The 21,801-nt window shown below is 41.1% G+C and overlaps 1 protein-coding gene and 1 pseudogene across 1 annotated transcript in view; one reads left to right on the top strand and one right to left on the bottom strand.

The window, feature by feature from the left end:
- Map3k7cl (MAP3K7 C-terminal like) overlaps nt 1-21,801 on the bottom strand; it is a 39,169-nt gene that overhangs the window by 7,293 nt on the left and 10,075 nt on the right. Inside the window, exons 3-4 of the mRNA XM_036203903.1 lie at nt 16,342-16,403; nt 6,200-6,315 (exon numbers count right to left, since the gene is read on the bottom strand). Of these exons, the coding sequence (XP_036059796.1) occupies nt 6,200-6,315; nt 16,342-16,403 (178 nt within the window). The remainder of the gene's footprint in view (nt 1-6,199; nt 6,316-16,341; nt 16,404-21,801) is intronic.
- On the top strand, nt 9,795-15,043 carry LOC118594213 (annotated as a pseudogene).

Below are 21,801 nucleotides of genomic sequence, written 5' to 3'. Positions count from 1 at the left end.
GTATGATCTCACAGTCAGATGACATCTGGAATATGATATTTAACACAGAACTGGCTATTTAAATGAAAGAAATCCTTTGGCCCTTCCTCTGCCTCCTCAGGCAAAGCCTTTAGCAACCAGTTGTCATAGTCCTCTAGTCACTTGCTCAACAAGTATTACTTAGGCAGTGTGTCTATTCTTGCTGGTGGGTTGGTCTCGGGAACCACATCCTCACTGTTGGGAAATGAACCCAAATGCCATACTTTGTCCAGGAGGCAACATGCACACATCAGACTTCATGAGAGAAAGAACAGATGTTTGCACCATGTGCCCACTTACTATTACAAACACCTGTGGGAAAATACTTCTATTGTTTGTTTTGTTTTGTTTTGTTTTGTTTTGTTTTATGACAATGAAAACCAATTTCTAGACTGAGTAAATGTGTTAAGACCCACATGCTTGGGGTACAGAGAGAGATTTAGTTCTCCATGTGCTCACACGACACAAACTTTTTTTCAGACCTCATGCCCTGAGTGGAATGGTGCCGTTCAAACTGGCCTTTCTTTGCTTGCTCTTTGACAGTGGCCTGTTGATATCCTCTCCATCCCCAAACTTTGAGAGATTTTCCCCAGCACTTGGCTTAAAAAATCTCTGCCCTTGACAATAATCTAAGCAACAAATGTTTCTATTTAAACACAGAAATCTCTGGTGGCAGTTTCAGAATGACAAACGCAAACAAAGAGAGGGCTATTTACACATTAAAGTTTTACAAGTAACTGAAGTACCCCTTCCCGCACTGCAATGTTCCCCTAGATGATCACTCTTTATTTTAATTAGACATAAGCATGCAGGTCTTGTGAGGTTTGTGGCTTCCCAATACGAAAAACCTTCTAGTGGTTCACCTGAACCCACTAAAGTTATGACTTTTTTACTCAATTATAGAAAGAAAATCCTCTTAAAATTGGGCAATGTCTTGATACAATGGAGAGGAGCTAGGCTGTCCTTCAACTTGGTATGCCAGACTTTGTTGACTACCACAGGAGGCCTTACCCACACTGAGGAGTGGATGGGGGCAGAGTGGGAGGGAGGTGAGGAGGCGGGAGAAGGGGAGGGAAGGGGAACTGGGGTTGGTAAGTAAAATGGAAAAAAAATTTTAATAAATAAGCATATTTAATAATAATAATTAAAACAAACAAAATCACCCAAAAAATTGGGCAATGTATCTAAATAAATATTTCTCCAAGAAAACATAGAAATGGCCCAAAAGTGCATGAAAAGTTGTGCAACATCATAGCCATCTGGGAAATGTAAATCAAAACCACAGTGACACATCATTTCCAACCACTAGTGTTGGTATCATCAGGACAGACCAAGAACTTGCAGAGATGTGCAACAATTAGAAGTTTCCACAAATGTTGATAATGGCATTATTCAAGATACTAAGCAGTGCAAAAACCCAAATGTTCATTAACCAATGAAAGGCAAATAAGACATGGACAATAGAATATTATCCACAGATTAAAAAGAAGGAAGCACTGGTGTGTGATATATGGATGAACTTGAAGCATTATACTCTGATAGTATGTGAGTCACAGTCACAGCAAAAGCATATTACATGATTACGTTCATTTAAAAATGTCTAGCAGCAAGCTGGTAGGTGCAGGAAATAGGTTTGTTTGCTAAAATAGATAGGAAAGAAGGGCAGTAAGAGGGACTGCTCAAGACTATAAGATCTCCTTCTGGACTGATGAAAATCATCTACAACCATGATGACAGCCACACAACACTGGAACCACTGCAGAGCTCTGAACTGTCAAAAAGGAAATTTCAGTAAGAAGTATCTTTTCATCTTTGGTAACTACCCCTTTCTGATATTGTTCAGTTCCTCAGCATGGTTCATATATAAATTGGGGAAATGCTTTCTCCACCAGACAAAATATGATCATGTCTAGACTTCAGCACCCTTTACAGCTGGTTGTAGTTTAACTGTATATTTTAAATCATTTCTGTCTGGCAATTGGTGCTAGATTTCTAAAGCTCTATGATGTACAAAAGAAGCTTTGTACACAGAATGAAAATTCTTATAAGATGTATCAAAAATATGACATGCTACAATATAGGCAACAATAAGGAATACAATCACATGCAGGAAGATCTAGATGTTCCATCTAAAGTAGGAACTGATGGTATACATCATTGGTCATAAGCCAGAAATAAATTTAAATAAATTGGATTTATCCCATAGTGAGTTTGCAATCCTTGAAAAAGTTTGACTATCTTTATAGCCCAATGGACATGACTAATTCCATCAACCCTAAGTTCTTCACTGTAAGTTCTCCCAAACTTGATCCAGGGAGACCTCCTCTGGAGATATGAGAGAAATTCAGTCTTAAGTTCAAACATCAGGCTGTGGACAAACAATTCCAATAAAGAAAATCTCTCTTTTAAAATACTAAAATTCTTGTGTTTCACTTGCATGAGGCAGTCGCCAAAGGCATCAAAGTCAGCCACACTTTATGAAGTGTTGGGAGAGAAATTCTCATCAGAATCATTTTTGGAATGGAATGCTAATTGCTTGGGTCAAATCCATATGGCCTGATTTATCTTGCTTGAAAACAAAGACTGTTCAGAAAAAGATCTGTGATAAAATGAACTGCTGTTCACTAAAGCAAAATGAGAAACAGTGCTGCTAACAGCCCTTAGAGGATGGATTCCGTATGGTAATAACTCCAACCATACTTTGTGATTTAACAGTTTATCTTAGTAACCCTTACTGACATCAAATCCACATTTTAAATACAAGACCATAGCAACACAAACAGAAGATGTTTATGCAGACAGCATTACTGCAACCTATAAGGGCTACCTTAAATTAACCTCACTCATAGTTGACCTCTACGATTAGCTCCATGGTGGATGATAAGGATACAAAGAGATGCTAAAGTGTGTGCCTGCAAGAGAGACAGAGCATTTTCTTCCTTGATGAATTGCTGCATGTGGAACAGACACAGACAGAATCCAGCTCCATCCTGGGAAAGGTAATTGGCTAATGCAGTTGAGACAGGCTCAAGGTAGGAAGTTCTATAGAAGTCCCTAGGCATATTACAGTAGGTTGTGAAACCCAGGCCAGAATTGGGTGTGAGGGCCAGAAGTGTAGGACAGTTTGTAGGGTGCTTGCCTAGCATGCAGAAGGTTCTGAATTTTACTCCCAGCACTTCATAAAACATGTGTGATAGCACAAGCCTATGATTGAACCATTAGGGAGGTCAAGGCAGAATGATCAAGAGTTACATCATTCTTGGGTACGTAGTAAGTTTGATGTCAGCCTGGATCCATGAGACTGTCTCCAGAAAGAGAAGGAGCAATGGAGAAGGAGAGGAAGAGGCAGAAGCTGCTACTAATTTTAAAGAAACACACACACACACACACACACACACACACACACACACACAGAGGAAGGATGACAATTATAATATTGCACCAACCAAGATTTGAAGCAGAAAATCTTAAACCCAGATAGAAGAACTGGGAATGGAGAAAAAGGAACTTGAGAAACTATATGAAAGAGAAAAAAAATAGTAAAATATTTGTCCTTGCCCTATATGTAGCCAATTATTTAGAGAATTCAGATACAATTGATAAAGGAATAAGATGATTTCTACAGAAACATATACGACCTTATGAGTCCTGGTAGGAGTTGGGGGTTGCTCCTTACTTCTTTGAGATCCTGGAGGAGTATATAACATTTCTCCCCTAACAAGCTAGCTGCTTCTTTCTAAGACTGACTTAACTCCTCCTTACTTTGATGCTGCGGTGATACCCACAACTTATCATTTTTCTCAACACAAGCAGCAAGAACAAATTTCAGAGCCCTGACATTAGTCTTTCTTATGTCATTGTCCTGTCATGTTTCAAAATGCAGTGCTGTGGGTTAACGCTCTTGTACACTGTAAAGATTTGTCATTCGAATTGGTTTAATAAAACGCTGATTGGCCAATAGCCAGGCAGGAAGTAGAGGCTTGGTGACCAAACTAAGAACGCTGGGAAGAGGAAGGACGGAGTCCGGAGTCACCAGACAGACGCAGAGGAAGCAAGATGAGAATGCCGAACTGAGAAAGGTACCAAGCCACGTGGCTACACATAGATAAGAATTATGGGTTAATTTAAGTGTGAGATCTAGTCAGTAATAAGCCTGAGCTAATCACCGAGCAGTTATAATTAATATAAGCTTCTGTGTGGTAATTTGGGAAGTGCCTCCTGGATATTTGGGGGTTGTTGGCAGAACAGAAACTTCTGCCTACAATGCAGCACACAAAAATATAAACTTTTAGAGTGAGCAATTCTCACACTGCCAGAAAAATGCCACATCTGAGGTTAAATTAAATAAGTCCTCCAGAAGATCCAAACTGGAAAGTTTATCAGTAAAGATGAACTACATAGGTGGTTTTTCCCTAACATGCCATCACAGCTCATGTGCACACACGCACAAGTAAACACAGTACAGAGAATACACTCACAGGCTAAGCCCTCCTGTGGCTCCAACACTGGTCACTCTCAGAAGTCACACTGTGCTAACAAATGCAAATCAAATATTTTTGGACAGCTTATCAAGACTATGACCAAAATGGAAATCTTAGATCTTAAAAGTTGTGTTTTCTGATTTCTTAATAGTTTTTAATCCCTTATAAGCAAAAGTCCAAGTCAAATTTTGTATTTGAAGTAAAGAAAGCAGGGAATTTAGAAGAGGCTGAGTACATTTGGTAAATATAGTAGTCTGCCTACCAAATCCACAACTGTATAGATATCCAGCCACTATACTGCTGAGTCCCAAGGGTCCTAAGATTTTCTTAAACAAAACATTTTACCTTCTTTCTTCAAATTAAGTAGTAAGTATATTGTATCACTGAAGTACAATGAAGGGGACGAAGAAATATAAGGTTTAAAAAAAGCCATGATTGTGAGTTTTATTTCATGTCCTAACAATAATGTGTTTAGCATTTAGATGGATATAATGGACAAGGCTTCAGGAACTCAACAATGAGAAAAGCCTCTCTAGCTATATTTTAATGGGGTTACTCCTTAGCCAGAGGTGTAAATACTACCACCATATCTCCCCTCTCCCTTTTTTTTCTTCTTTTTAAGAAACCCTTAAGTTGACAGGCTTATTAGTTACCCTGATGAGAGCATCAGGTAAGCCTGATACAGCAAAGTGCATCTGTAGGTTTCAGAAGCTATATCATTCTTTTTAAAGGTTTATTTATTTACTAAGTATACAGTGAATGTATGCATGCATGTGGGCCAGAAGAGGGCACCAGGTCTCATTATAGACGGTTGTGAGTCACCATGTGGTTGCTGGGAATTGAACTCAGGACCTCTGGAAGAGCTGCTAATGCTCTTAACCACTCACTGAGCCATCTCTCCAGCCCCAACCATATCTCCTAATAACTTTGTGAGAACAAACTGCCAGTGGATGAAGACACGGTGTTTAATTTGATGCTTTTCAGGAATTAGAAAAAAAAAGCAAGAGTCACTGAGGATAGATGTTGGCAGAACCGGGTGCAATTAAAGCAGGTTTTGTGAAACAGTCAGTAAAATTAAAGTGCTCAAATTAATTGAATTGTATCACTTCCCATAGCAGACCTGTAATGATAATAAACGCTATCATGGTAAAAAAACTTCCTGGGACTATAAAATGCAGTTAATCAACTAATACACTTACATAACTCTAAAAGAGTTTTCATTTAATGTGGGACTTCTACTCTTTAAACATCAAATAAAATTTACCCCAAGCCAAAGTGCCCTGAGGCCTCTGGGTACAGCCATAAAGAAAGAATATGGCATGGCTCTAGATGGTATTTTGGCAATTTTAATTTCTTCTTCTAAAAATCTCTCATTTAAAAAAACAATAAAGTTAGCAGGGCGGTGGTGGCGCACGCCTTTAATCCCAGCACTCCAGAGGCAGAGCCAGGTGGATCTCTATGAGTCTATGAGGCCAACCTGGTCTACAGAGCAAGATCCAGAACACAGGGTGTCTTGAAAAAAATAATAATAATAAAATAATAAAGTCTTGAGTGGGGAAGCCCGCCCACAGCTCTCTTTCCCAGTCCATAGGTAGAACCACTTGATCTACAGACAGTCTGTTGCTTGTTCCTACAATCCCCTCCCTTCCCACCCACCCACCGCAGTCTCAGTGGAAGAGACTCGGCGGCAAAGTACTTACTTCCTTTCCTCAAGCAAGGCGATCTCTCTCTTGACCTCATGGTACTCCTCTGCTATCTGGCAGTGCTGTCTAAACACCTGCATGGATTCTACGGAGTCGTGACGCGGCGGCAGAGGCTGCACAGACAAGGAGAAGCAGTCAGTCCACGGCATCAGAAAGCGGCGCTGTCAATCAATACGGCACAGCGTGCGTGAGATGATCCTGCTGACATGGACTTTCCTGGGGCGTTCATGGACATCCTCGCCCCTGAGCCGGAGCTCTGAGACCTACTACCCGTCAGCTACCTGCCATGTGTGGATGAAAAACAAGTTTCCCATTGATTTGGGATTCCCCTTGGAAATTGCAAAGTGCCGTAGAAAAGATCACGGGGAATGCTCCAGTTGTCTGTTCCAATTCCCGGATTTTGTCTACACCCACGGTCCTGAGACACAAGGCCACCGGAGTGGGGAGCAGTCCTACCAACAGCTCTCTTCTGGGAAGCCGCTCAGCTCAGAGACAGGCCGCTAGGCTGCGGGTGGTGCTGGCGGGGAAGGAGGACCAGACCCCTAAATCCTGCTCATGGCGTCTGAGAGTGAACAGAGAACAGATTCCAGCTTCTTCTTTCTTCCCATCTATGAGAAAAACAGGTCCACGGGGCGAACTTTTCTTCTACATAGAACATGAAAAAAAAAAAAAAAAAACTCCTACCTCCAGAGATCATTTTTAACTAAAACTGCCATGAGATTTTGTTCTTATTTCTACATCGGCCATGTGTGATTTAAAACATGACTGCTTGGAATGGTAGTTAATTGTCTTTTAAAGTGTTTGCATATCATCCCCTAATTACTTACGGGGGAAAAAAATTACATAAAATCGGAGAAGCATGAAAGTTTGTTATGTAACAAGTTGTTTGGTTTTATCAGTCACTATGATCTATGCAGGGAAACTGTGTCTGACTAGATACCATTCTCTCTCATTTATACTAGTAAAGTGTGAACTAGTGGATTGCTTCCTCTTCACTCCTATATTCTTCAAACACACAGATTTTTTTTCAGCTGTTGTATTTCCTCAGTAAGTATCAGAAATTCAAGTGTGTGCTCTGGCTGATAACTAAGAGGACCCTTCTCGCTCAAAGGAAGCAAAAATCTAAATAGACATATGCATTATTGACATGTCACACTGAACTTTGTTGATACACACAATGAATACATCAAATAATAAGAAGTCCTACAATATTTTCAAATTCTGATTAGGACAAAGTTTACATTCATGTGAAATCCTCATTGTCACTTAACTCATGTGGAGTCTAACAATAACCACTTTATCTGGCTTCTTTTCCTGGATCCCTGCGAGCACATTCACAACATCAACCCAGCCGACTATCACCATTATCCTTTTTAACACAGAAATAAATGGAAAACCAGAACACAGTAGCGTGACAATCTAATTCACCCCAGGAGATGAAGCCATTGCCAAAGGAATTCAGAATCCTGGCTCCTCCAGTTGGTGTCCCAGAAATCTCAACACACTCACCAATTTTCACCTGCTATGTTGGCAAGTTACCAGGTGTAATAGTGAATGGCATTAAAGCAACATCCCTGGGCTCTCCAGCCAAGCTTTTAAATCATCTGTGCCCTGCTAAAGGACTGGCCTCCTGGCAGCCATAGGATTACACATCCCATCTTGCCCCCATGAGCACCACGTAAGCCACATTCGTTCAAGCAGGATTCAGCACATTACTTGCCATGTGCAAGTACCTGAGCTGCAAATTCAGCAGCTACCTAATACCATAGCCCAAAGAGTCTTAATTTCTCCATAAAAGGTTCTGCACGCCTGAGAGACTAAGGATGGTGGCAGTCATGGCAGAACATCCTTTCTGCTGTGGTTTAAGAAAACTGAACATCACAAATACGCTAACTCCAGGCGAGGGAGGTTTCTCCCTCCTCCTTCCTTTGCTCGGCACCTTGCAATTCTTTTAAAGAACTGGGACGTCTTTCTCCATCACTTTTGATTTGTTCTGTTTTTAATTGTATGAGTAAGAGAGTCTTTGCTTGAGTTTTGCCTGTGCACTACATGCATACAGTGCCTCAAAAGCCAGAAACTGTCAGATCCCCTGGAACCTGAGTTACAGACTGTGCTGAGCTGCTGCGTGGATAATGGAAATCGAACTGGCATCCTCTAGAAGAGCATTGACTATTCTCAAGGGCTGAGCCATTTCCCTGGCCTTTTTACTTCTGTTTTTATTTGCCCTTTAGCATGCTACCACTAAGTGACATCTCTAGGCCTTTTACACTTTTAATTTTTGGATAGTGCCTTGCTAAATTGCACAAACTAGCCTTGAGTTCATTCGCTATGTATCCCAGGTGATCCTCAACCCTCTCTCCTCAAGCTTCAGCCCCTCAAGCAGCTGGGATTACAGATGGACACCACTGCATCTGGCTAACTGGCCTCTCTTAATTGTAGAAATTAGATGTTGTATTTTGGAAGAGGAATGAGACATGTGGGAGACGGGAGGAGGAAGAGGTGAGGATCATGGGAGGGGTGACTATAATCAAAGCACTTTATGTACACAGATGAAAATGCCATAACGAAACCTAGTTTTTACAACTAATATCAGCTTTCAACACTATTTGAAAGGATGTTTTGTTTCGTTTTTTACCTAGGCAGCTTGGTCACACTACTAAGAGCATGTGGAACTAGCTAGGCAGCTGGACTGTACACTTGGAATTGACTACCATGGCAAGCTTTATTTTATTTAAAACCATAATCCATGTTGATGCAAAGACAGTTTTCTATGAGACTTTTCTCTTTCCTAGTCCCTCTAAGATGCCTTCCTTCTGGAGTCTGTTGCCTGAGCTGGCCTCATCTGTACTCAGCTTTTGTCTTCTCCAATCCTTTTGCCAGGAAACTTCAAATTTCTCACCACTTTAAAATTTTGAGCCATTCACTACTTAACCACAAATGTTGCTGAGCAAATCAAGATGTTTTATGGTCAGCAGAACCCATTGTCATTTGAAGACACTAGGCATTTATCCCAGCCCCGAAAATTCATTGAAGAATTTGTTTATGTGCATGAGGTTTGCATCCCAGAAGAAATTCCAATCAATGAAAGTTTTAGAACTAATGCAATTTAGAATAATGATGTGCTACTCTGTGCCTCTGAATACTCATTGCCACGTTTTGTCAAATAGGCTCTTACGTCATCAAGTTGGCCATGAACTGACTATGTTGCTGAGGATGGCCTTGAATTTCTCATCTCCCTTGCTTCTACCTCTGTGTGGCACCACACTGGTGTGCCACCTCGGCTGGTGTACACAGTGCAGGGTGCGGGGGATTGAACCTAGGGCTTTGGTATACAAGCAGGGTACCAACTGAGCTCCAACCCCAGCCCCTCTACTGCCATAAGATAGATATATACTGCTGTTATGCCCCCCACTGATGGCAGCTCTCTCTGGCCTTCTTAGAGTTCCTCAAAACTGACCAGCAATGTTCACTAAATTATAATCCCCCCCCAAGGAAATATACTCCTAACATCCAATTATACATATACAAAATATAGTTTAAAAACAGAGCTACCAACTCTCAGGTGAGGGCCATTCCACACCAAGGCAGGAAGATGGTGTTTGCAGAAAAAAAGATGAAAAAGTCTCTGGAGTTGATCAATTCCAAGTCCCAACTTGTTATGAGAACTGCACATGACTCTGAAGATGAGCAGATGGAAGAGAATGAAATTGCCCATCCTTGCCAACTGCCCGGCTTTGAGGAACTCTGAAATAGAATATGATGCCATGTTGGCCCAAACTGGTGTCCATCACTACAGTGGCAAGGATATTGAACTGAACACAGAATGTGGAAAATACTACAGAATGAGCACACTGGCTGCCCTTGATCCAGGTGATTCTGATATCTTTAGAAGCATGTCAGTGCCCACTGAAGAAATGTAAACCAGGAAAGTTTTCAGTGAAAACTTACCAGAGCTTGTTTAAAAAATAAATAAATATATAAAATTTAAAAGGCAAAAACAGAACTACCAATAGGCTTAAGTAATGGAACGTTTAAACCCAGGCATGTATGACTTATTCGGTTTTTGATCCCACTTAACACATGTTCAAATTTAAAACTTAAGTATAATCTGTAAGAATTCCTGGAATAGCTAGACAGAAAACATTAACTTTGGGGAGTAAAAGTAACAGTTTCTGCCAGGCATGGAGCATACTTGCAATCCCAGTACTTGAAGGTCAGAGAACCAAAAGTTCAAAGCCACCCCTGGCTACTTACTGAGTTCAGTACAAAACTGCTACATACGACTATTTTTAAAAAAAGGAAAACGACGATAAAAACTAATGCTGTTTTATTCCCAACATTTGATTTAAACTATTTCCATTAGAGAGATTTTCATTGAAATCCCATGCTGGGTGTGGGTGAGCAGTTAGTTAGTCAACTTCATGTCTGTGTTTTCCTCTTCCTTCAAGAGGAGAGAGACACTGCTCTTGCTGTCCTCTCATTATTATGCGGCACGTCCTACACTTTGATGCCCTTGGTCCACACTCCTGTCAAAGGAATGAGGCTGCACTCCAAAGGAATCCCAAAATACTGAACAATGAGAAGATCCTAGAGCAGCCTGGGAAGCAGACAGTGGCAGAGCCCCTGCCTAGCATTGGGAGGCCCTGGGTTCACCCTCTGGTAGCACGACCCTCACCTACCCCCCCCCCCATCACCAAAACCAATTGTTTAAGATTCTGGAACAGTGTCTGTGTTATCACAGAAACTGCTTTTCCATCTCACTCCGCGTGGAGGTCTCTTACTGGAGGTTGACGGAGGTAAATCAAGATGTTCTCCCAGCCTCGCTTCAAGCCAACTTTGAAATAGAGGTTCCCAAGGCACAGATTGGGGCTTGGATGAGGTCAGAGCCCAGGGCGGTCACTTCCTCTTCACCCCCTTTCCTGACAGAACTGAGCTTGCAAAGGCTTTGAATTACACCACAGAGTCAGGGGAGCCGTCACAAACCTCTGGTACCCAGCCCAATCACCAGGACTAATTTAACACGATGAAGTAAGAGAGAAACCAAACCGCAGGCTCCTGATCCAAGAATGCGGCTTGAACCACACCACACCATCTCAGCCATCGGTTCACAGCCTCCAGAAGAGTATTCCATCCTTTGGAAATGAGCCTGTGAGAAGAAAGCATGTGGCCAAGAATCCCTCAGCGAGGGGCAAAGCCGGCTTAAGCGTTTCCGTTTGCTGCTTGGATACTTCAGAGACTACTGGCCGTATCCACTTCAAAAATGCAAGAATTGACTCTTCCTACCCCAGCTTCCCACACAAAAGATATATTTAGAAAGCCAAACATTCTACAGTGGTTGAGTGGAGTTTGTATTTATTCCTTGATTCTCAGGATTACCTATTTGGGGGGAGAATAGAGGTTACACTCCATTTTAATGTCTCTCAAAATTAACAAGCATTGTCTGCTATACCTAAGAGGAAAAACCTAGTCCAGACTGGAGAAGGAGCATCTAGAGTACATTCAATTATGATCACTCAAATGTTATTATTTTATGACTTTTAAGGATTTGAAAACATATTCTAGTTAGTGACACTTCTACAAAATACATACAGCACACTCCTAGTAAGTGCTGGAATTTATACCCTGCAACTTACACATTATACAGCTTGGAGTAAAACACATTTATATCCCTTCTGTTGATCCAGAGAACATAAAAGAGCAAAGTAATTCAAGAATTCTCAGACTTTTCCCACAAGGTATAACCCTAACAACCACTGGCTGGGCTTTCAAAAAGTTACTTTGGCAAAGTTCCAAAATATCTACATATGTTCTCTGAATATCCACCAAATTCAAAGGGTAACTCTAAGACACTCATCAATGTGTGGACAAGAGAGAAAATACTGGCTGTTTCCAGTCCTCGCCCCCCCCCCAACCCCTAGCCTTTACCGTCTATGGTTCCAGGAGGGTATTGAAGATATCAGGGTAGCAGAATCCAGGGATGCTGGGCTCACTTCATCTTTCAACATTTCATTTCCCAGGTGTCAAATGATATACTAATGCAGTACTAAAAGAAGTTTCTAGAGAGGCTGCCCAGATAACAGTATATTATGATACTCAAGGGAACCTGAAATTGTCTATTTGTAGAAGTGACATCAGAGTGTGGACTTACTGGACCCTGTCTGAGGAAAAGCAAGTTCACTATGTACCACGGAGACATCTGTCACTGCCATCCCATCTGACGAGAGGACTAAGGCTTTGAAGCTATTGCTCAATTTAGTTGTTTTTTTTTTTTTTTTTTTTTTTTTAAGATCATTGTTTTCCAAGTGCCTGGGCTTGATGAAGAGAGCATCCAAAGGAATCCAGAGGCATGCATGTTTGGTTTTGCTTTATGCATATAGAAATAAATCACTTAATCTTTTTTTTTAAACTGAGAATCGAACCCAGGGCCTTGCGCTTGCTAGGCAAGCTCTCTACCACTGAGCTAAATCCCCAACCCATAAATCACTTAATTTTAAATATTTTGTCCAATCAAGAATTTCACCAAGGAAGACTATGTTGACTGAGCAATTTTTTTCAAGTACTTTATTCGGCCTCCTTAGTACCATACTTAATTCCCACCACAGTGTGAGAAAGCTTTTATTAATGCCAGGTATGGGCTGATGAGAGTGAGTCTTGGAGAAAGTTTTGAGTTAAATCATAGTGACTAAAACATAACTCTTCTACTTGGGCTGTAGGATGGACTTGGTCTTGCATTGGACCATGAAAGAATTTCATCATCTTTCCAGATAGAAAAAAGTCAAGAAGTCCATCAACACTGTTCCAAACAGAAGAAAAACACTATTCCCTAAAGAAAAGTAGTAAATATCACCCTTTTTCCTCTTCATATAATCTAAACCTGCTATACCAAATATTGCTCCTGATGCCCACAAGAGATTTGGAAACTTAGTCCCAAGAAAAGAATGTAAAATTAGCCTCCACCTGCCCTTCAGCAGAGGCTCAGGGCCTAGAAATGAACATTATAATGTTCATTTAATTCCACCTTACCCTGAGGTCTCTGACCCAGAATTTTGCATTAATAGAGACATCAAGAGAAAGGTTTGTCATTGCTATTCTTGCCCAGGGCTTTTTTTGGCTTCTGTTAAAATAGAAGCATCATGAATTACATGTTCAAACATGTCCACATTCTTGGCAAAGCAACGGAAAAATCGCGGGGGTCAAATTAATGTTAGAGCATCTACCAAATAGATATTTTATAGCTACACTTTATAAATCACCAAGGAATGTGTAAAGGCTATCAGAAAGTCCCAGCAAGTTTTACAAGGCGGTTCTAGAACTACATCATGGTAACCTTGCCAACCAGAAACAAAACAAATCTCAATTTATCAAACTAATTTAGACAGCCAATGTGCCCCACAAAAAGTATGAAGAGAAAGATCAGCAAATTGATTTGACCAAAATTCGATCTCAAGTTTCTCATGTAGAAAGTGGAGATGGAACAGTTAGCTTCTATAATTATTTCAAGAACCAAATAAGATCACATGTAGGAAAATGGTTTTGAGTCTCCTGTATAGTGACATCTACAAGGCTCTTCTTTCTAACTGGTGTTTATTTTCCCATAGTGGGTTATGACAGTCAATAAATAAATAAAATTACAAGAATGAAGAACTCAAGTCTAACTGTAAAGAAGACTTGTTTCATGTTTTAAACACACACACACACACACACACACACACACACACACACAGAGAGAGAGAGAGAGAGAGAGAGAGAGAGAGAGAGAGAGAGAGAGAGAGAGAGATGATTCCTTTTGTACATAAGCGTCTTCATTGCTGTGAATACAGGACTTCCTGGTGGAGAATGGCTTCAGAGGTGCGAGCTTCTACTAAGCATGGGAACAGAACTGTGCTCTTCCCTCCTCAGTCCTTGCTGTCTTGCCTTTTTTTTTTTTTTTTTTTTTCACTCATGCCCTGGAGAATGAAGATTATAAGCAACAGTTCTAGACAGGAGCTATCCTAGCCAAAAGTCTTGACAACTGGCAAATGTTACTAAGAAACCCAATCTCATCTCACCTCTCACCCCAGGAAGAGGTGATGTCATAACCACACTGAAGGAGAAAATCAAGACCCCCAAGGCAGAAACCATGCACCCAGATGTCTACCCTATCAAAGACCAATCAAGACAGAAATTTCTCACTGGAATAAAATAATCACATAGATTTAATTTCTAATATATGTCAAATAGAATTAAAGCGATAAAATTCAAATGGACTTTATGATGCTCAGAAAATTACCTGGATAATCACCAGGGGTGATTATCTACAGACTGAGCCACAGGCTAAGGAAGACTACTGATATTCCAAGAGGAAAATGATTTTTTCCAACACCGCCCACAAGGAAAAACAACAACCAAAACAAAACCTTTAGAACTCATTATCCATAACTTCATGAGGGAATGAGAACCTGAACTCACTCCCTGATCGATTTTCAGACCATGTTAACCCCATTTTCACATGATTTCAATGATGATCTAACAGCTTTGAGGGGACCGTGTAATAAAGGAGGGGTCCTTTTACAATCCCTGCTCTACTACCAGTGGAATGTACAGAGACAACCCCCGGAGGACAGCACTCAAGGAATGTGATGTGTAGTAGGAGAGTAACAGAAAGAAAAGGAGCCTGGAAGAGGAGTATTGAACAGTTCTCCATGCTGAAAAGATGCTGGACCGTTGTGGGAGTGAGGGGAGTGTGATTCAATGTCAGCAGCCGGAGAGCCTATGTGGAGCCCAGAGGAACAGAAGATACAATGGGTAGCTGGGAGGACATCTTTGGGATTACAGCACCATCTCCTGATAGCTGTGTGGTAATCATATAACCTTCCCGCTGGCTATGCAATGTTTAGTGAGACCTGCATAAGTGATCATGATCTGTTAAACGGGCTGGCTGCTGGAAGAGAATGATGAGACCCCCACATCTGAGCCGCTTTAGGTGGGTTCTGAGGTGCTACCCCAGCAGCTAAGAGAATTGACTGCTCTTCTAGAAGACCCAGGTTCAATTCAACCATGTGGTGTCTCTCAACCATCTGTAACTGCAGTTCCCAGGGTTCTGACAGCACTGGGCTCAAAGGTGGTACACAGACAGACATGTAGGCTGAAGTCCCGCATACATAAAAATGTAAATTTAAAACCGCCTTTGCCTAATGCCAGAATATACCATCTAAAAGAATCAAAAATAAATAAATGAGCATCGCCAGGCAGTGGTGACACACACTTTTAATTCCACAACATGAAAAGCAGAGGTAGGTAGATCTTTGTGAGTTTAAGGCCAGCCTGCTCTACAGAGAGAGCAAGTTCCAGGACAGCCAAGGCTACACAGAGAAATCCTGACTAGAAGAAAAAAAAAACATTTAAAAAACAAACAAACAAAAACCAACAACAAAAACCACTTTGATGCATTCTACTGATGTGGTCTACTGGGATGGCCTTTCCATAGGTCATCTAGGAACTATTTTCTCATAGACTGAACCAACAACTTTCTGAAGGTCTTAACTCCTACTTCTTCATTCCACTAGAGCAGTGGTTCTCAACTTTCCTAATGCTATGACCCTTTAATACAGTTCCTCATGCTGTGTTGATCTCCAATTGTAACATTATTTCATTGCTACTTCATCACTGTAGTTTTGCTATTGTTATGAATCATAACAGACTCTGATATGTGAGCCCAAAGGAGTTGTGACCCACAAGTTGAGAATCACTGTACTAGACGTTGACAGAGAACTGGGAAAGAAGTAGGTAGCAGGGGAAAAAATATTATTCCAAAGACTTGGCAATATGACAGATTTCTCTGCAGGGTTTAATACTAAATCATTAACCCAAAATGGAGGTAAAAATCCAATGGCCCAGAGACATCACAGCAAAGGAAAGAGGGACCAGGCATAGTCTCAGCTACAGCTACTTTATTCTTGGTGTTTGAAGTACAAGTACTATGATAACCAGGGCCATTCTATAACTGCTTCTATCTGACCTTGAAGCTCTGGAACACAAACGTTTATGGCTGTAAAGTCCTCTACCCTGTGTATCAACCCATCTTTCCCACTTAGCCACTTCTTGGCTCACTATATTTGTGGAACTACAAGAAAGCAGGCATATGTTTTCAGAACCCTTACCTGGAGCTGCTGCTCTAACTCTGGGAAGACCAAAGGAATGGCATCTTCAGACGGTGTATCATCTAAAATACAAAAACACGATGATTACTCAGCATGTCCTGTGTCTCATGTGCATCACCCTTCATTTTCTTTGCACATGGAGGCACAGAGAGCTTAGTTGGCCTGACACAAAATTTTTAAGTGTGTGTGTGTGTGTGTGTGTGTGTGTGTGTGTGTGTGTCCTCAAATGTCTACTCTAATAGCTCTGCAATTTAAAAGGGCTACTTAATACTGTCACATTAGCCCAAACCAAAAAAACATGATATGCATGTAAGTGCTTTAACAAGGTGCTAATGGGGAGGCCTGAGAACTTAAATGGGGCAGAAGGACATGTGTGAAAACAGTAGCCTCACTGAGGTAGTGTTGCCCTTTACTCCTATCACAAACCACAATTTACAAGCAGCTCTCCAGAAATCACCCGGGGTTACTGTGGGTAACAGCCAGCAGCTCAACAGGGAATCTGCCAACCTGGAGCAGACTCCACAGCTGTGTTTCCAATAGGCACCCAACTCTGTCCTCAGTGGCCTAAACATTTCCTCAAACGAGCACAGAAGCAGCTTGATGAACCATACACAACTCTTGCTCCTTCAAAAGATGCAGACATTCTTGGAAGACTGGAAGGAAACCTGGCAGAAATGTTGCCTCAGATATTCAGATTTCTTCAAGAACAGGCTGCTAATCCAGCCTTGGTGCTTCGTTAAACAGGATCTGTCTCTCGGAACTTTGGCTCCACAGGGACATTGACTAATCATTTCCAAACCTTTCCCCCAGTACATGCCTGAGAATACAACACACACACACACACACACACACACACACACACACACACACACACACACTTAAAACCAAAGCCATTTCAAGTCAAAATAAAGCAAGGAAATATATTAGTTTTTATATTCTCACTAACATAATTAAATTCACCAATAAAACTAATTAATATTCATTTTAATTAGGTAGGTCATATACAACAAAAAGACAAGGACTGTCATGGTTGGTATCCATGGAGCTTTATTTCCATGACCCCTCATGGATAAAAGTCTAAAGATGCTCAATTCAAACCCTTTACATGAAATGGAGTGTTTACATATAACTTAAATATATCCTCACACATACTTTCATGTCTCAGTAACTCCCAAAACAATACAATGTGATTGCTGTGGAAAATGTTGTACTATACAGACTAAGTAATAACAAAAAGAAGTCTATACCAGTTCAGTATATACATGGCTTTAAGTTTTCCCTATCCTTAGTTGAATCCAGATACAGAACTCAAAAACATACAGGGCCAACTATATCTCTCCCAACTCGCTGAGAACATAGTCCAAAATAAAATGTAGTAAATACACAGGCTATTTGTGGCTTCTGCGGCACTACAGCTCTTTGAAGGCATGGAAGACAATCACCAGAGAGATGATTTAAACAAGGATAGTATTAACCTCTACCAAACACCTCAAGGGTCTAGCCACTCAAGTTGGTATATTTTGGTCAAGAGTACTGAAATAAATACTCCCACTTAAGGAGGGCCTAAAATAATGGCAATATATCAGCAACATGAACCTCTCTTTGAAACTGCAGTTGTGTTGGTGAATGGATGCCTAGGATTCACTGATACTCTTAAACATGGGCTTTGGAGAAGGGTAAAGCCTGTGTCCCTTCCTGTCATAATAGGAACAGCAAATTCTAGCCAGTTCCTGTGGCTTTCTCAATCCACATCATCATTGGCGAAGACACTGGATGAAATTATCACTATCTGACACATTGTAGAGAAGTCTTCCATTATAAAGTTTAGAAGACCAATTTGGGTCTTTGGTGCACTTAATTTACTTCAGCACAGTTTCAAAAGCCTAGACATCATTTAAGCTCATGAGGTCCAGGACCAGAGTGATTTGGCACAGTAAAGAGGAGCAGATTAAACATTGGCATTCCAACTCTGATAACCACAGATGAGGAGGCAATTGGAAGGAGAAACCACCTCCATAAAACACAAACAGACAGGGCATGCTAGAATTCTAGAAGATACTGAGGAATGGAGCTCAGGGCTTCCTAATATGTAACCCATTGTGCCCACTGTACAGTCACACTCTTTCTTGCTTCATTATAAAAGAAAAAGTAGGGGGAGAGGAGGGTAGTTATTCATTCACTTAGCTGCCATATTGTAAACAGCCAGTTCCTGAGCTGACCCAGGATGAATGAAGCAATGTAGAAATCAATGTCTTTATACACAGCCACACCACGCTGGGGCACATGTGACTACTGAAGTTAATTTGCGGCTGAATGGAGGCTTGCAATTGGACCTCCTCGACTGAAAGGAAAATCTAATCAACTCAATGGATGTTTTACAGACAAGCAGAATGGAAGCAAGACTTTCGCTTCAGAATGGATCAAGCCGGATTAACCCAAGCAGGAAGCAGCAGCGGAAACAAGAAAAACCAAAGACAAATACAAGGAGTCTACCAGCTCTGAAAGCCAACCGGCATCTCCTGCTCCATGCCATCTGCTTCAGCTGGCAGCCTCGCCTGCCAGAGATTCCGGGGTCTGAGAAGCTGCTTACAAAGCTCCCCCATGTTGGTGTGAGGGTTGTTTACTTTTAAACAGTGGCTGCCTTCTTTGACTGGTTTTAAAAATAGGCGAATATTCTAAAAGCAGAATGATGAATCACAGGATTGGGCCAAAGCAAAAGAAGGGGAGTGACTCGGGAAGGCTAGTAACACAGCTGTCGGACAAACATTTGGCCAAACCATGGTAAAACATTTCCACCGTGATGATGGTTGAGAGTCCCCGAGAGTGCGCAAGTCTACTATGACAGTCCTGAAGCACACAGCAGACTGCACGGTAGCTGTACCAAGAGACCCCTTGGCATATTTAATTGTTTTTTTTTTTCTAATAGAGAGAAAAAGAACATTTACTAGATATATTTATAATGGGACAAAATCCCAGAATTACTGCATTTTTAATTATGATTTAAATGCCAGATATTTACTGTCCATCATGTGTACAATAAGGAATCAGACTCCATGCTGAATTGGAAAATCATTTTATCGTAGTTTTTAATGCATTGAGAAAATAATATCAAAGCAATGTGGACTTCATAGACCAGATTAAGACTGGGGTGAACCTCAGTGGTAGAATATTCATCTAACATACACAAGAGCCTATAACCTAACAGAACTACCAACCAAAATCTATCTTAAGTCATTTCTTTTTTAAAAAACAGTTTTAAACACTTATGTCTGTTTTGTGTATGGGTGTTTTACCTGCATGTATGTCTCTATACCATATATGCATGCCTGGTGCCTGCAGAAGCCAGAAGAGGGCACCTAATCCACCAAAACTGCCATTACAGACAGTTGTGAACTACACATGGGTTCTGGGAATTGAACCAAAGTCCTCTGGAAGAGCAGGGAGTGCTCTTAACCACTGAACTATCTCTCCAGCAAGGATAAAATACACAAATGAATGAGTTGGAAAGAAAAGAGAAAAAAAAATTTAAAACAGATGTTCACTGCCTGTTTGGCAGTTGTGACATGCCTAAGCCAACACGATCCTTAAGATAGAACTTTCTTGTTGGTATTCTAGCCACACTGACACACCACGGTCCATTTTATGATGGGCTCATTTCAGCATCCACTGAACAGCTGTTGGTTGGTTTTCAAGGACGTTCTCTTTCCACGTTCCCTTAAACCATTAGATCTATGTTTTTCCATGAAACAGATAAAGGAGATTCACAGAGTCTGTAAGCTAAAGCTTCACTGGTATCTACGAATTAGTTACTCCATCTGAGTTATGACAGAATGCTGAACTGAAGGGGCTGAGCCTGCATCTGGCCCAGTTCACTGAGAATAGAGTAAGAACGCGTCCTGAGAGGAGGAGGGGTTCTCTAAAACGCCATGACCAGTGACCTTGTGAGATGAGGTGTCTCCTGGCCCTGGGTTCTTTCCCCAGCACTGCTCTGCTATTCACCTTCTGGCCAATGAATCCCCAGACTTATACTACATAAAGCAGAACAAATTCTCCCAAAATATTGTAAACCATACCTTAGATTGCATGCAAGTTTTTATTTAGCTTGTGAAGATGATTCAGAAACAATTACTGTACATTCTTAGTTTCTCTATGCATCGGAGAGAAAGTTTTTTGGTTTTTTTGTTTGTTTTTTATTTTTATTTTTTTAGTTTTATCGAGACAGGGTTTCTCTGTGTAGCTTTGCGCGTTTCCTGGAACTCACTTTGGAGACCAGGCTGGCCTTGAACTCACAGAGATCCACCTGGCAATGCCTCCTGAGTGCTGGGATTAAAAGCGTGCGCCACCACCTCCTGACGAGAAAGTTTTAATATAAAAATTATATGAAACTTAGAAGAAAATGGTGGTCATTGTACTTGGTAAATTTTAGCTTTGTATGCTAAAGTCCTGTACTCTAAAACCCCATCGTGGCATCTGTTTCTATTTTGTTTCAAGTGAGAGGTGAAAACTCTATCAAACGGTTCTGCAAACCAACATCTGAAAATTGCTATCCTAAACCCTCTCTTGATTGGGCAATGCTGGTGACCTGGAGGCTGTTCTGCAGGCCAGCAAGGATAAGGTGATACTCAAGGGGCAAGTAACCTAGACAATGGCTTCAGATCTGAAGGACATGCCCCAAATCTCCCTGAAAACTGTTTGCCTATAAGAGCTCCTGACTACCCGCATGCAACCAGGGAACACAACAGCACAGGTCTGTATGTGAACTGTAAGTCCACATTAGCTGGGGAATGGCAAGAGTGGGGTCTGCACGTGAACGGTAGGTCTACCTTAGCCGGTGACAGTGAATAGTGGGTGTGATGATGTGAATAGCTGGTGTGATTTCTTTGAGAGTTGGTTTTCTTTCTGCAGATGGGCAGAGTGGCTTGTTTCCGGGACTTGTTATTGGTGAAGAAATATACATGTCAATCACTTAGCCTGAAGCATCACATCTCGGAAATAATCATTAACAGGAATGAGTTCTTGATAGAATTGATTTTCTTTTCCATTCCTTCCCATTATAAACCCAACCTATGTGTGGAAATGGGGCAGATGTATGTGTGTACGGGTGTACGTGCACATATGTAGTGTTGGGGACATTCTCATCTAAAACAAAGAGAATGTGTGTGGGTCAAGGTCACTGTCCTGGCTTACTTACTTCTCCCCTGACTGTTGAAGGGACTTTCCAGGTGTAGCCAGCACCTCAGGTCTTATGATTTACTTTCTTCATCTAAACTTGAATTGAAAAAGTATCTCTCCTTCATTTCCCCAACAAAGCAAACACTTCTTTCATGAAATGTTATCTGAAAAACTGAACTCATATAGAAAAGTTCTTTAAGTCATTTTATTTAAAATGAAGATGGCCCACACATTTCTAATACATTATCACCATCATCAACAACAAAACCTTTTTAAAAATAGATACCC

This window comes from Onychomys torridus, chromosome 12 (genome assembly GCF_903995425.1).
Source record: "Onychomys torridus chromosome 12, mOncTor1.1, whole genome shotgun sequence".
NCBI lineage: Eukaryota > Metazoa > Chordata > Mammalia > Rodentia > Cricetidae > Onychomys > Onychomys torridus.
The sequence above is the reverse complement of the archived record's forward strand: the minus strand, read 5'-3'. Positions and strand labels throughout refer to the sequence as shown.